The sequence below is a fragment of the Diospyros lotus genome, chromosome 11 (genome assembly GCF_014633365.1).
Source record: "Diospyros lotus cultivar Yz01 chromosome 11, ASM1463336v1, whole genome shotgun sequence".
In the NCBI taxonomy this organism is placed as follows: domain Eukaryota; kingdom Viridiplantae; phylum Streptophyta; class Magnoliopsida; order Ericales; family Ebenaceae; genus Diospyros; species Diospyros lotus.
In genome coordinates, this window is record NC_068348.1 from 21,799,872 (window position 1) to 21,816,234 (window position 16,363).

The 16,363-nt window shown below is 36.1% G+C and overlaps 1 protein-coding gene across 4 annotated transcripts; it reads right to left on the reverse strand.

The window, feature by feature from the left end:
* Positions 1–7,405: 7,405 nt before the first annotated feature.
* Positions 7,406–16,275, reverse strand: LOC127813734 (uncharacterized). 4 transcript variants are annotated; one of them, XR_008026179.1, is made up of 10 exons: positions 15,734–16,275; positions 15,359–15,562; positions 14,699–14,756; positions 14,437–14,499; positions 11,962–12,037; positions 9,084–9,196; positions 8,826–8,915; positions 8,653–8,758; positions 8,012–8,165; positions 7,406–7,639 (listed from the first exon to the last, which is right to left on the reverse strand). XR_008026179.1 is itself a non-coding variant. In XM_052354864.1 (10 exons), exons 1-9 carry the CDS (start codon positions 16,060–16,062, stop codon positions 8,031–8,033), a joined length of 1,200 nt encoding a protein of 399 aa, XP_052210824.1. In that variant the 5' UTR covers positions 16,063–16,275; the 3' UTR covers positions 7,406–7,639; positions 8,012–8,030. The 4 variants fall into 4 exon arrangements, 2 of the variants coding, with proteins under 2 accessions (XP_052210824.1, XP_052210823.1); XR_008026178.1 differs by having other exon boundaries at positions 7,406–7,688; XM_052354864.1 differs by having other exon boundaries at positions 8,627–8,758.
* Positions 16,276–16,363: the final 88 nt, after the last annotated feature.

Consider the following 16,363-nt stretch of genomic DNA (forward strand, 5'->3'; position numbering starts at 1 on the left):
TATTCTGGAGATTTTGGTCAAGAAAATGATTCAGGCACGTGTTTTGAGATTATGGCATGCATACCGAGGAAGCCTGAGAGGCTAAGTTAAGGTAAGTAAAATTTTTTAGAAAATTTTAAAAATTTAGAAATATTATTTTATGAATTTTCTTAGTGAAATATTTGAAAAATATTTAGTTTGGATTGATTGAGGAAAAATAGGTAGAAATAGAGAGAAAAATAAAGAAAATGCAAGAAATTATGAAAAAAATAGGTTTTAATGTTTATTTAAATAAATATGGTGATTAGGATGCTTTGAGGCTTAAGTTGAAGTGATTTGTGTAAATTTTGAGGTTGGCACGCAAATCGAGACGATGCACGAGTTTCGAGGCAAGGCGGGAATGTCGAGATAGCCTGATAAGTTTGAGAAGGTAAGTGGTACTTCCCAACTAGATTTAGCTTTATGGAAAATGCTTGATTTGTAGGTGATTTATGTTTCAAACCCTAATCCTCAGGGATGCTTTCATCATATTGACATGCTCTGATATGTATCCATCACGTAGACTGCATACATGACATGCTATGAAATGCATATGTACACGTTGATATCATTGATCATGCGCATTGTGGTCGTAGGGAGTACGAACTGGCACCGCTACTTTACCAAGGGTGCTCCCATACACCCCGACTTCGAAAGAGGTGGCCGCAAAAATGGTGAATAGCATGAAGGGTGCAGTTGACCCTTACGATGAAGTAAGACATTGCATTCATACACGAAATATGTTTTCTGTACCCTTACTTAGATGATTCATCATCTAACTTGGGTTTTGTCCCTAGAATATTCAAACTTTCCATATGGAGATTGTAGCAGATACGAGAATGAATGAGGCATGAAATGACATTTAACAAAGTGCTTGATGAATTGAATGATAAATGAAATGTATGTAATGTAACCCATGTATTTAAATTCTGCTACTTTGAATTCTGAACGGATTGAGAAATAATGATGTATAACCTTATTTAGGATTAATGTTAGTTGAGGACTTATACTTTGTATTAAGTTATGTTGATGAACGATGATGTAAGAATTGATTTATGATCAATGTTAAGATGTTAGGTTCGATCCTTGCTTCCGCATTTGATGTGTATGATGATTCTTTTTCGAGAACAATGAATAGGAATTCTGGGAATTCTGGAACGCATTAGTTTGAAAGAAAAAAATTTTATTGTCCCAGAATTATCTCAATTTATGACGCGCCCGGGAAAGTGGGGCATTACAAATAAGACATAGGTTATCACTGATTTATCTCTCGGAAAGAACCTTGTCGGCTGCAAATGTGTTTTTACAGTAAAATATAAGGACAATGGAAGGATTGACAGGTACACGGCCCGACTTGTAGCAAAGAGACTCACCCAATTCTATGGAATTGACTATCAAGAAACATTTGCCCCTGTGGCAAAACTAAATACCATTAGTGTTTTATTGTCCCTAGCAGCAAACTTGGTTTGGCCTTTACATCAGTTAGATGTAAAAAATGCGTTTCTAAATGGTGATCTAGAAGATGAAGTCTACATGAAAATTTCACATGGATTTGAAACGAAGCTTACAAGAAACAAAGTATGCAAGCTAAGGAGATCACTTTATGGACTTAAATAGTCCCCGAGAGCCTAGTTTGAGAGATTTATATGGGCAGTCAAGAAATATGGATATAATTAATGCTAAGTAGACCACACCTTATTTATCAAGCACTCCAAGGAAGGTAAAATTTCCATCCTTATTGTCTATGTGGATGATATCATTGTTACAGGAAATGACATTATTAAAATCAAAAACCTCAAGGAAGTCCTTGCAAAGGAGTTTGAAATTAAGGATCTAAGAAGTCTACGATACTTCTTAGGTATGGAAGTTGCAAGGTTGAAAGAAGAGATTTCAGTCTCCCAAAGAAAATATGTTCTTGATCTCCTAAATGAAACATGGATACTTGGTTGCAAACCAGCAGATACTCCTATGGAATCTACAACAAAATTAGATATTGGCAAAGAAAACACACCAGTTGACAAAGAAAGATATCAAAGGTTGGTGAGAAAACTTATATACATATCACATACTAGGCCATATATAGGCTTTTCTGTGAGTATTGTAAGTCAATTCATAAATGGTCCCAAAGAAAAGCACCTAGAAGCAGTTTATCGCATCCTTAGGTACTTAAAATTAACTCCAAGCAAAGGATTAATGTTCAGGAAAACAACAAACCGAGGGATCAAAGTCTATAGTGATGTTGATTAGGCTGGATCAATCCTAGATAGAAGATCAACCTCTGGATATTGCTCGTTTGTATGGGGACATCTAATCACTTGGCATAGCAAGAAACAATCAATTGTCTCTAGAAGCAGTGCAAAGGCTGAGTTTAAAGCCATGGCTCAAGGATTTTGTGAAGGAATATGGCTAAGAAAACTACTCCATGAATTACAAGTAAATGTGACAGAGTCAATTCAAGTATTATATGATAACTAATCAGCCATCAGTATTGTAAAAAACCTGGTCCATCATGATTAGACAAAACATGTGGAGATTGATAAGTAGTTTAACAAAGAGAAGATAGAAGTATTCAAGCTATTCTACACTTCTACAAAAAATCAAGTAGCTGACATTCTCACTAAGGCCCTACCAAAAAGATTATTTAATGAATTAAGCTGCAAGCTTGCCTGAATAACACATTCAGCCCAGTTTGAGAGGGAGGGTGAAAATATAAGAGTTGTCGGTTTGCTGAAGATAAGGAAGGGGAAATTATAGAAAGGATAAAGAGATAAAAAGGAGAAGAAGATAAGTTAATTTGAATATGATTAAGTTTAAATTAAAATAAGAGATAGTTAGTTTGTATTTTAAATAGTTTAAGTATCTTGTAAATAGAGTAGAGTTCTATAGAGAGTAGGTATCTTGTATTCATGTATTTATACACCCTTGCCGAGTGAATGAAGTTAAGTTCTTCTGTTCTTCTAAATATTTTCTACACTCCTAAATTGATCATCTCAAATGCCCTCATCATCTCCAACTTGAATTAATCTATCTCTTTGAGTTTGCTTCCAGTAACCAGGAGATCATCTACATAGAGTGAGACAATCAAGGAATTTGTAGCAAAGTGCTTAGTATAGAAAGTAGGTTCACTCAAGCTTCTGTTAAATCCCAAACTTAGGAGATGCTCATCAATCCTTGCATTCTAGGCTCTTGGAGCCTGCTTTAATCCATATAAAGCTTTCTTAAGCAAGTACACCTTATTCTCATGTCCCTTAATAACAAATCCTTTCGATTGCTTAATAAAAATCTCCTCCTTTAGATAGTCATTTAAAAAGGCTGATTTGACATCAAACTGAAATATCTTCCATTTTTTTTTAGTTGCAATGGAAAACACCAACTTGATTGTATCTAAACGAGCCACTAGTGTATAAGTTTTAAAGTAGTCCATTCCAGCCACTTGTGCATAGCCTTTCACCACCAATCTAGCCTTGTGCTTGTTAATCGAACCATCGGGATTCAACTTTGTTCTAAACACCCATCTAACTCCAATAATCTTCATATCATTAGGTTTGCCAACTAACTCCCAAGTGTTGTTTTTCTCAATCATACTAAGCTCCTCCTCCATTGCAGTAATCCAATGAGAATATTTCTAGGCTTCATGAAAGCTTTCAGGCTTTAACAAGGTTAAGTTGCAACGTTGATAAATATCTGACAGCATTCTTGTACCTTTAACAGGAAAATCACCAATGTTTTCATCTTCCATTGATGGTTGTTCACTTGATAAAGGTGTTGTAAAGTTCTTTCCTTCTTCTTCATTCGAGTTCCACTGTTGATTCTCTTTAAATTGCACATCTCTTGTCACCTCAATTTTGTTTGTTTGAGGATGGTACACCCTATATGCTTTGGAAACATTGTTGTACCCAATGAGAATGCCTGGTTCAGCCCTCCTATCAAGCTTACCCCTCTTAACTTGTTGAACATAAGAGAAACAAACACATCCAAATACTTTTAGGTTTTGCAAAAAAGGTTTATAACCATACCAGGCCTCAAAAGGTGTTCTCCCTTGCACAACCTCAGTAGGAAACCTATTCAGTAAAAACACTGAAATGCTCGTTGCTTCATCCCAAAATTTCTTTGGTAATCCTTTCTCATGCATCAAACACCAAGCCATGTTCATGATTGTTATGTTATTCCTCACTTACACCATTTTGTTATGGAGAATAAGGTGTAATGAGCTGATGTTCAATGCCAGTTGCTTCACAAAATTTATTGAATTGGTTTGAGGTATACTTAGTCCCATTATCAAACCTTAGCATCTGAATTTTACACTCACTTTGATTCTCTATCCATGTCTTAAATCTCCAGAAAATACTAGCTACCTCAGACTTGAATTTTATAAAATAAATCCAACTAAATTTAGTTAGATTATCTATAAAAACAAAGTAATACATGCTTCCATTTAGAGATACCTCCAGTTTTGGTCCACTGAGATCAGTGTGGATGAGTTGCAATCTCTGTTTTGCTCTCCATGAGGCTGCCTTAAATAGAAGTTTTGTTTGCTTCCCATAGTGGCAAGCCTTACAAACTGCCAACTCTTTATCTAGCAGTGTCAGACCTTGCACTAATTTCTTTTTGCTCATTTGAAACACAGCTTCATGATGGTAGTGCCCCAAACTTTTATGCCACAATTCAGAAATGTTGATTGTGGCTATTTGAGCCACTTACTCATCATTCACTGGATTTAAAGGAAAGCATTTACCTCTCATCTTTACTCTAAACAATTTCTACCCCTTAGCATCAAGTATCAATCAAGCACATGTTGTCTTCAAATAAAACCTTAAAGCCTTTTTCAAGTAGCTAACCACCACTTAGTAGATTCTGGCTTACATCAGGTACATAAAGAACATTTGAGATCATTTTTGTACCTACACTAGTGTCTATGGCTATAGTGTTTTCTCCCCTAACTACCATATAATCACCATTTCTAATTTTGACTTTAGTAGACTCAAATTTATCAAGCACTTTGAATAACTCGTGGTTGCTTGTCATATGATTTGAACAAGCACTATCTATCAACCAACTTTCATACGGACTTCTTGTTGCAAAACTTGCTGCAACAAATAGTTGTTCTTTCTATTGTTGGTCTGCTACCTTTGCTTCTACAATTTGCTGAGACTTATTCCTACAAAATTTTGGAATATGCCCCAATTGTTTACACTTATGGCACTACACATCCGGTCGTTTCCAACATCTATATGGCAGATGACCTTTCTTTCCACAATGTTGGCATGGATGATACTCTTTCTTCCCACTGCTACATGTTTTCCCATTAGCTGCATCAGCTTCTTTCTTCCCCTACTTCTTTCCTTTGTCATTTTGTTTTTGTTGAGACTTGACATACATTGCTCCCTCTATAGTTCCTTCCTGCCTCATAGATTTTCTTTGCTCTTGTGCTTGAAGAGCACTCAAGAGTTCTACTAAGGTTAACTTTGACAGATCCTTTGTATTTTCTAAGACTAAAATTGTTGTCTCAAACCTTTCAGGGACTGAAACTAGCAACTTTTGGACAAACCTCGTGTCTGCAAATTCTCCTCCTAGTAATCTCACTTTGTTTGCAATCTCTAGAAGTCTATCGGAGTACTATTGAATGGTCTCTGATTCCTTCATTCGTTGCAGCTCAAAGTCTCTAATTAAGTTCAGCATTTGCATCCCCTTGATCTTCTCATCTCTTTCATACTCCTTCTTGAGAAAATTCCAGATTTCTTTTGTTGTCTTCAGAGTCATGATTCTTGTGAAAATGACTGGGGATAGCAGATAATAGGCATGACTTTGCCTTTGATTTCCTCTGCAACTGTAGGATTGTCCAGTGATGGAGGAACTTCATAATCTTCCTCAACCACTTCCCAGAGATCGTTTGCATCTAGAAAAGCCTCCATCCTAACAGCCCAAATATGATAGTTTATTCCTTGAAACACTGGAGGTGATATAGCAGTGAATGGTGTTTCAGATTGCATGATGATTAGGCTAATCAAGAAAAAACTAATGAAAAAACAGCTTGATAGTCCTTTTGGAAAACAATCAAACTCTCTCTTAATCTCATAGGCTCCTCAAGAATAGTGGCTCTGATACCAATTTGTTAGTTTCGTGAAGGATTGAGCTTAGGAACAGATAGCAGAACACCACACTTATTGAGGTAAAGGAATTTCAACTAAAACTTGAAAGCATAGAATGAAAAAAGAACACCACACTTTTTGAGTTCAATGGATTGTTTAAATACATAAGTCATGCTTATCTAACAATCTATTCAAATACTTCCTTAACTATGGGAGATAACTTATCACAAAAAAACTATAGTTAAGACTAATCAAATAATTCAAAAACATAGTCTAAACTTTAGGAATTTTAAATTAATCCTTATTTGTTAAATTTTCTCTAATAAACCAGTTAAGAGATAACTTTGAATGCTATCTATTTGAACCTGTTTCAACAGCTTATCGGCTGTCGAGGCATTCTTTCACAAAGAAAGGTATATATACATACATAATATGCACAGTATCTATATAAAATATACTTATAAAGTTGGTTGTTGTTCATTGTCATCACCTCTAAGCACGTAATTGCTGTCCCAAGCTCTTTGAAAGTAGGGTTTGAAAAGTGAGGATAGAGAGAGGCTCGCGTGATTTTAATAGTTTGTCAAATTAAAGTGATGTCATTCGGACAAAAATGCGTGATTTTAATAGTTTGTCAAATCAAAGTGATGTCATTCAGACAAAAATGCTTATACATTAGGGTTTTTATTGTGGGGGTAGAAATGCTCTTTGTTAAAAGCATTTCTATTCTAGAGATATAAAACCCACTTATATTGAGTGTTTCTATTTTACGGTGTTTATCCAAATATAAAAACATTCTGTCTAAATATAAAACGCTCTTGAAAAGATCATTCCTATACTTAACTTCAAATATCCTATGGATATAGAAATGCTCTTCGTATGAGCATTCCTACATTTCAGTCTCTGCTAAGCATAGAAATGCTCCTCCTAAAAGCATTTCTTAGCCCAACCCCAACTATAAAAACGCTATTACTGAGAGCGTTTCCGTCCCTGTCATATAGCATCCCATGCTCTCGCGAATCCGCTATTATTTGGGTAAATATATTTGGATCAACACTATTTTGATAATATTTTTTAAAAATAAAAAATCCTTTTGCAAAAGTGTAGAGGAAAGGCTCTTGCGGATACAACACTCCAACCTGCACAAAGTTTGGAAACTTGCACGTTTGTTAGGGATGGATGGATGCCTAATTATTTATTTTGAGAAGCAAATTCTTAGCTCTCTTTCTGCAAGTAATTTTTGTTTCTAGTTCTAACTTAAAAAGGAATAATATCAGCTTTCCACGACTACAAAGCAAAAATAATAAAGATTTGCTGAATTGAGAGACTTCCAGAACGAAGTTATTACCATAACAAACATGTCTCTGATCTCTAACCCGAACTGTAAAGGAATAATTAAAGTAAAATAGCAGACATATCATTTCCTTGTATTATCTCAGTACTATAGCCTCAGGATTGTGTCTGTAGTTTCGTCCACCATAAGATTTATCTGCACTTGTTTCTTCATCCAGATACATGCTACAGCGGCAGTGTGGCTGCAATTCATTCTACAAGTATTTATACAATATACACAACCTAAAAATCCTGCAAACATATAAAGAGAATAAAAATACAAAACCATAACAAGAGAAAAGAAGAGTGCAGTAAAGCTTATTGATTTTGTTAATGCTATGGAAAAGACGTCATCATTGCACAAGTCATCCAGCTCTGCAACGGTCGAGGGAGGATCATTTTTGTACACAACCTTGAACCTCTCCCTTCCTTTTTTTTTTTTTTTTTTTTTTGTGAAAAGGAGCTATTTCCATAACTTGAAACTGTGACTTGTTAATATTATTATTGAGATCAGGAAAAGAAAAATGAAAAAGAGGGGCAGAACCCAGCCAGATTCCGTAGAACTTGAGTTTTACCTAAAGCCTGGGGCCTGCATTACTCTTCAAGACCCCTAAACCAGTTGGCAATGGTTCTTGAAAGGACTCTGGTATCATTCAGTGAAAGAATCTTAAGCCCTTGAGCAATAGCATCTGCTGGAGTGTAAAAGTAACCTACTTTCCATCTTGGCTCCTGAACATGCGGTGGAAAAGAGGGAAGTGATTAAAATGTGGTCAGTAAGTGGCCATGACCACCTGAGTAAATGGCTAGAACAAGTACGGGCAAAAGAAATACATTTGTTGGCCAATCAAGGTCTACACTAACCTTCTTGTCCTCTTGGCCTATCATCATGCAGCAAAAAGGTTGGGGGTAGGGTGAAGGGGGGTGGAGAGGGGAGATCATAAAGATTTGGTAGAGGTGGATCACCACTATCAACTAACTGAAATTATATGAACCCCACATACCACTTTCTTATCTTTTTGGTAAGTCTCCACTTTCATGCATAAGATGATATGTGCTGAATTTTTACAACTGAGGGAAGCTAAGGAGAGCATTGGCATGTCAACCTAAATATTTCTATCAATTGGAAAGTATAGGCATGTGACACATTATATTATGCATGGAGGACACATGCAATGAAAACAACTTGTTACCTGGACACAAGGTGTAATATGGTTACCAGTCAATAGGACTTTCTCCAATGTTCCACCTATGGATTCCACACGGGGCTTCAAGGTATTGTCAAGGAGATCAGTCTCATCAATTGCGTCAAAATTGAACTTCACCTGGGAAACAAGAATCATTAGATCACCACATTAAATATTTGAAGGCCTTGTATCAGACAATAAATACCAGTAACGTGTTCTTGACGTTGTATGATTTGTTAAAGCAATCAAAATTCTCTGAGGGTGGTGGCGTGAACTCTGATGTTCCTTGTGTTACCTAGAAAAAGGAATATTAACATCAGCTATACCTCCAGTTATTGGCAAACTGAATCTGAAGTAATTTGACTTGAGCATAGTCTAGAAAAGGCATAAATCATTAACCATAGAAATAATAAATTCTGCTTGTAATGCAGTTTCTATGAATATCATTTATGCACCAAATTACCTGATTGAATACAGAGGGTAACTGATCGACAAATTTTGTCAAGGAAACTACAGCCTCCTTATCATTGTCTGTTATCATTGTAGCCATATCAAGTAGCACCCTCCATGCATCTCCTACATACTTTTACAGGTGAGAAGTGGGAGAAACTGAAAAGGTCAAGAGTAACATATAAGTCTCAATCAACTGCAAGGATGTATAAACTGAGCATCATGAAATTGCCTGCCTTATATAAAATAAATAAATAAAATCAATTACAAGCTTGCATAAACCTGACATCAACAAGTATGTTCACATAAAATGAGATATCATTACTAATGGTCAAAACAAGAGAACGGTATAATTGAACACCAACACAAAGTACTATTGTAGATGAGATGTAGCTGTGTAAACTATAACATGGAGAATATTCAATGGAAGTGGTGAGTACACATCAAAATTTGAACCTACATGAATTTAATCCAATAATCCTAAAGAAGCTAAAAAAGAGAGGCTGACAAGTAGAGGTTCACCACCATTCCAAACTTTAGGCAGGAACAGAGCAAGGGATGTGCCCTATTGATTAGTTTTACACAAAAGACCATGACAAGCCACAAGGACAAATTTTCCTGGCTGAGTTAGATAAATTCAAGCTTCCATTTGAGTAAAGACCTCAAGCATAGCCTTTAGCATATTGCAATGGAAATTAGAATCTTATCAACAACAACAATGACAACAACAGTCCCAAGCTTTAATCTCACCAGGTGGGGTTGGCTACATGCATTCTAGGCCTCCATGCACCTCTATCCATGGTCATATCCTCTATGAGGCTATTATGCCCTATGTTATGTCTTAAGAGTTTTCCACCAAGTTTTCTTTGGTCTTTCTCTTCTTTTGCTACAAGTTTTCTTCATTTCATCTACTTGTCTTACATGAGCTTCTATTGGTTTTCTTCTAACATATCCAAACCATCTTAATCATGACTTCCACATCTTATCTTCAAAAAGAGCCACTGTAACCCTATTGCATGTAATTTCTTGTAGGGCAAAAAATCTAATGTAACATTCTCATCTCATGCACACTCATAATTGCACATGTTAGCACATAATTGCCTAACATTCTAAGCCATACAACAAAGATGGTCCGTCTAATAAAACTTTCATTTTAGCCTTAAGAGAATTTTATGATTGCACAAAATGATGGACTTCTCCACTTTAATCATCTTGCCTTGATAATTTTCTCTTCTTTTTGAAAAATCGGTCTAAGATATCTAAATTGACCCTTTTCTGGAATAACTTGATCCCTGAATTTCACAATAACATCCACACTTCTATTTTTACTGAATCCACACTCCACATACTCAGTTTTCAACCCACTTTATTTAAAACCTTTGGATTTGAAGGTGTGTCCATAATTCAAGTTTATTATTCACATTTTTTTTTTTTTTGTCCCACCCATCAGAACAATATCATTTGCAAATAATACTGCTGCCACTCTCCCTCTCCAACCAAGTTGAATCATCCCACATCCAATACCTTCTGGTTTCTTCACATCAGGGTAAACAATCTCTATTTTCTTTTAGGGAAGTAAGTTCATGTTTTATGGCACCAAAGATAAAAGTAAATTGCAAAGCACACCTAAAATATCAGTAATCTCAAGCTAAAGGAAGTCATGAGTTATCTGACATTCATAGAGTGACCTGCCTTTGCCAGTTTCATAGTAGACTTCTGCATCAGAAAACCCCCATTAATCCTGTTGTTCAGTTAAAAGCTACTCTAGCATCAATTCAACAGACCATGTCCTCCATTAAAGATGCCTTTCCATGGTTAATTCAACCTCAAAATCCTGTGATGGAAGTCCATCCAGCAGAACCAAGCTCTAGTCCATCATGTTTGTGTTCTCTGTGAACAGCTCAATTATCCATGGCATGCCATGGCAAACTGAATTCCATGTCAACAACTATTGCACCATAGCGATGAATTCATCAGCCCTCAATGACATACTAAGCACTGTATGATGGGCTATGGTCCCACCCAACCAGATCCTAATCATCACTGTTATTACCCAATTGAGATACCAATATGCATCCATTTGGATAGACTTGCTCCTAAATTTATCTAGTTCAATGGAAAACATAAAATCACAACAGATTGTCTGCTTCCTGAATTTACTCAGGACATTTATAGCAAGGATCATAACTTTTGGCTTAATGAATTCTATAAGTCACCAATGGACTCTGGTAAGTTACCCATTGAGAAGCGACCAAATCAAAGTTATAGACCAGATTTTTTTAGAGTTGAAGAAGCATTACAGCCACCAAATATTTCATGGTCAATACTCAAAATATTCTTGTATCGATTGCCTGGAGGAATACTCAAAAAAAAAAACTCATGGTCAATACCTCTTGCCAACTTTCTCAAGGTGTGGTTGAATCCACCAGAAAACTTAGGAGTTCAGGTTCCTGTCCCAATGAGGGTGGTTAGTTAGAAGCTGGACCATAGGACCATGGTAGCAAGTACCATAGGGCATATACAAAATGACAGTCACACAGGCAAAAGATGAAGAGGTATGATCCACCTCCCATGCTCTCTTGTAAATTCTTTTTTTTTTTTTTTTTGCTAAGTGCTCCCTTGTAAATTCAAGGGCCGAAAGAATGTCAGGCTAAAGACAGGATAGTCAAACTCCCAAAGTTGAAAAAGCATAAAGAAGAAGAGACAAGCATATATTTATCCGATGATGGTAAACGCTACTGCAAAGACTGCTGTTTTAAAGGAGACACCTAGCAGAGACTCTTAACAAAAAAGTCACAGAAGCTGTAAAATTGTTTAAGGAACAAAAAAAGAAACTATAACAAAAAGAAAAAAGGGAAGAAAAAATTAAGTAGAGCAAGAAGACCGTCTACCTGAGGCACTCCTAGCCATTGAATACATTGGGGATGCTTCCACAATAGGCATCATTTGACTAACTAGAGGACCCAACTGCACATAGATTACAAAACCTTAAGACTAGCACAATAGTGATTTGTTGCTGGTGGGAGGTGGGAGGGGGGGGGGGAGGGGGGTTACATGGTCTTTATATTCAAAGCAGCAGTGAGTTGCAAAAGTATCAAAGAAGCAATCCTGAAGTTTATAATTGTTTCAATATCAATGACAACTACCACGTGAAATATACAGTCACTGGTTCAAGGAGCAGCTGTAAGTCAACCTTCATAGCTGTGTTCAATTAGGGAGGTCATTTATATAATCAAGTGTCCTTTTTTTCCCATTACATTCAAATTAAATATAATAATTTACACACCTGGATCTCATTTGGATTATATTTCAGACAGAAAAATGTAATTTGAACATAACTGGTGTTTCACTTGCATAACAGTGCACCATCAAAAGTTGGTTTTACTTGGTCACACTTCATGTCATCTCCTTCCTCCCTCCCTTTTGCTCATTTTTCATGGAAGAAGTGGAAAATATAGAAGATTGAAATAGCAAGTTCTCATGGAAAAAGCTTAAGTGTCACTAAATGTCCAGAAAATAACAACCATTTTCCCATTGATATATGTAAAAACAAACAAAGATTTAGTAGAATTTTTTTTTTTTTTTGAAAATAAAAAAAAAAAGAACACCTGAATTTTTATAATAGGAAAAAGAAATCCCTATAGATTCCAAAAAAAAGTGTACAAAAGAAAAGGTTGAACATATTACTCACAACTGACCAAGTACTGATAAAGGTGGATAATTAAGTTACACAATACCCTAAAACATAATATAAATAAATTAATAGTTAAGAGATATTATTATTAGCATGTGGTTCTATTAATTATTCGTTATTTCTAAGGGCATATCAGTAAATACTGTTTAACCCCTAAACCCTAGCTTATACCTATTTGAACAAAAGAAAAGGTTGATCTTCCTCTCTCATACTTACATAGAGTTAAAGAGGCTCAAGACATCAATGGAGGACAGTAAGGTTGATAGACACTGATCAAGTGCAGAGGAGATTTTTTGGTAAAGTCTATTGTCAAACAACTCTATACAAGTATTTGTAATTCAATTAGGTCTTCCTTTTGGGCCCAGCTCAGCCTCTAAAACCACAAAATGTTAGGTTTTAGGTGGTGTAACTAAGGGATGTGAATCTAGGCGTGCTTCTTGGAAAAGACAATATTTATCTGAAAGAAGAAGGGCTACTCTTGTAAAGACCACACCATGTCTAGTGTCCCTAGGTATTTCTAGTCTTTTTTTCTCCATTCCTACTCCTAATTTTTTTTTCCCGGGGGGGGGGGGGGGGTTGTTGCCGAAGAGATGAGTTCAGATAGCAGCTAATCAGTTGGGATAACACTTGCTCTCCCTTGGTAAGAGTTGAGTATTAGAAAAAACATAAACATTTCAAATAAGGATCTTATTGGGAAGTAGTTATGGAGGTTTGCATATGATAGAGATCAAGTCTTAAGGAGATTCATTGAGGCCAAATATAGCTCTTTAAGGTGGTGTACAAGCTTAAGTAAGTCATTTTATAACATAGGCCTTTGAAAGGATGTGAAAGTTCAGGAAGACAAGTTTGTGTTTTTTGAGGTGCGCAATGGATCTTTAATCAAATCTTGGCTTGACGCCGTGTTGATTGGCCACCTTTGTGTGAGCAATATCTTAACCTTTTTAAATTAGAAAGCAATAAGATAGCTTCTGCAAGCAATAGCTTTTCTTGCTTGTCTAATACCTACATTCTCAGGATTGGGAAATTGAATACATTGCATTTTTTTTCCTTGCTTCAAACTCAAATAGAGTGCAGTTTTTCTGCATATATTTTGTCTAGATATTTATATGCAAGAACCTATGTTAGCTGTACAGAAATAGAATTAGAAGAAATACGACTTCAAATAACATACTACAACATAAAACTAGCATACATCTCCTTCATAAGAGTGTAACTGAAAGACGCCATCATGCCTCTATGATACACGTACAATCAATCTTAACAAACTAGAGCACATACTCATGGAATTTTGTGAAAAGTAAATGTCTTTCTGATAACAAAACTTTATGAGTTGGAGAGTTGTGAAATCATTGTCAGTTATTCAATATTAAACAAGACATTTCTTTATTATTCCCAAACAGGGTTGGCAAGCCAGTGACAATAACTAGTAATGACTGCTCTTTTGCGTCTTTCCCAATTTTAAAGACTACAACAAAGAGCTGTACATCAAAAGGATTTTAGATTATTAAGAGATAAACGGCAATAACATAAGCATTCGAAATCTTGGATGATAAACTGAAAATTGACAAAAATAACCACAGATAATAATCACAAACATCAATCCCGCTAGGTGGGGTAACCACTAAGATCTTTTGAATAACAAACATTAAACGTTAGGAAATAAAATATTTACCTGCTCAAAATAAGGGACTGCCTCTGATGCCGGCCTGTTGTTGTATGATATTACTGCATTTGCCTTCAACAAGCAATACAAGAAATTCCTTGTCATACTCCAAGAGTTGTTTGTTTATTTTGAACTGCAGGGCAATTAGAATGCATATTCTGCTTCTGAAAGTAACATATTGTATATATACATGCATATCTTAAAATATCCCTCTTAATCTGCTCCAGCAAGACAAACACGTTCTAGAGGCCAAGAATGAAAGAAAACCAACCTTCGGAATCTTCTCAGAGAAATAGCTTCCTATGAGTACTTGAAGAAGGGCACCGTTACTGCAAATAACATTAACCAAAGAAAGATGACGATGACTTCATATAGAGATGAACCACATTGAACAGGTAATAATGAGACTTGCCAGTGCGCACTCATGACAAGAACATAGCAGCTAGAAAGCAGGAACTCTTATAATTTAAGGTGACTTTTCACTATATGGGGAACATCTTGATATGCGTTCAGTTAGGACTTCCTTAATATATTTAGACATAATTAACAGCCTGATTTCATGAAATTAACAATACAATCACCGTCTCTAGAAAAGTGTATCTCAGAGGAATAACCAAGTTCATGAAACACTGGCAGGTACATTATAAAAATTTCTAATTTTATTTCTTCAATATATAAATGTACCATCAACTTTGACCTACTGTCTTATCAGAAGAAGCATTATATTCCTGCCAAACAATATATAAGTTCAATCCATGGTAAAGTTCAAACTAAATGTATTTGATCATTCCAATGTAATGTAATGACCCGTTCTTTCAATGGTGATAAATAAACACAAGGCAACGTGTTTAAAAATAAACCCATGAAGTATATAAATTGATTATTAAGAAAAAATCACAACTCCAGACACATGGCACAGCGATTAACTCACCTGTGGCCGACCGAATAAACTGGAAGGCGGTCAAAATCAGCAGCTGTTAGGTTGGCAATCGGAAATCCAGCTCTTGAAAATTGATCCAAGCATGCATTAAACCTCTCATAAATTTCTCTAGCAGCTTGAGCGTGATCAAAGGTCACATTATATGGCACAGAAACAATAAGAAAGCCTTCATTTGCTAGAAGCTCAAGTAGATAGCTGCCAGAAAAGTACAGAGGGCGTATAGCCAATAAGAGATACAAGCACATTGCTTTTATATTTTATCATGAGAATAAAATGTTAAGAAATTCAGAAATTACATTCAAATCACATAAAGTAGAACGAAATCAGGAACAGCAGAACAGGATAGATCAGAATCTTGTCTCTCACCTATATGTAACTTCGGGAACAGCCCCAATGAAGGCACCGCCGAGGAATTTGACAATTGCGCGAGGCTTTTTACCGTTGGGCGGAGGAATAACCAAACAAGAATTCATCCTCTGATAAATTCTATCAGCAGCAGCATTTCTCAGGTAGTTGTTCTTGTTCGTTCCAATATATCGATTCGAAACCATCTTCACGGAGGGCACCAATCGCCGCCTCTCAATCTTCGGAAACTTGTTGCCGTTGAGGAAGAAATTTATGAAATTCTTCCCGATAATGGATGGGGAATCCACTCTCACACCCCGGAAACAACAAGAACAAGTAGCCAACTCCATAAAGTAGAAAACCGATCGCCTTGAGTTGATCAACTGAGAGAAACAAAACGGAACCCAGAACAATACTCAATTATAGTACCTTGAATACAGATTTGAACGGCAACTCACCAACAGCTGTGAGAGGGAGAGGGAGAGAGATGAAAATGTAAAGGAGGAAACGAGGCCTGGCGTGTGCGGACGAGGCTGCGGCACGCAGTCAGTTGCAGGGGGTGTTTGGCACTCCTGACCGCTTATAAGCTGCCACTGGCATCTAAACATTAAAAATTTTAAATACAATCGAGTTTAAACGTTATTAGAAGTT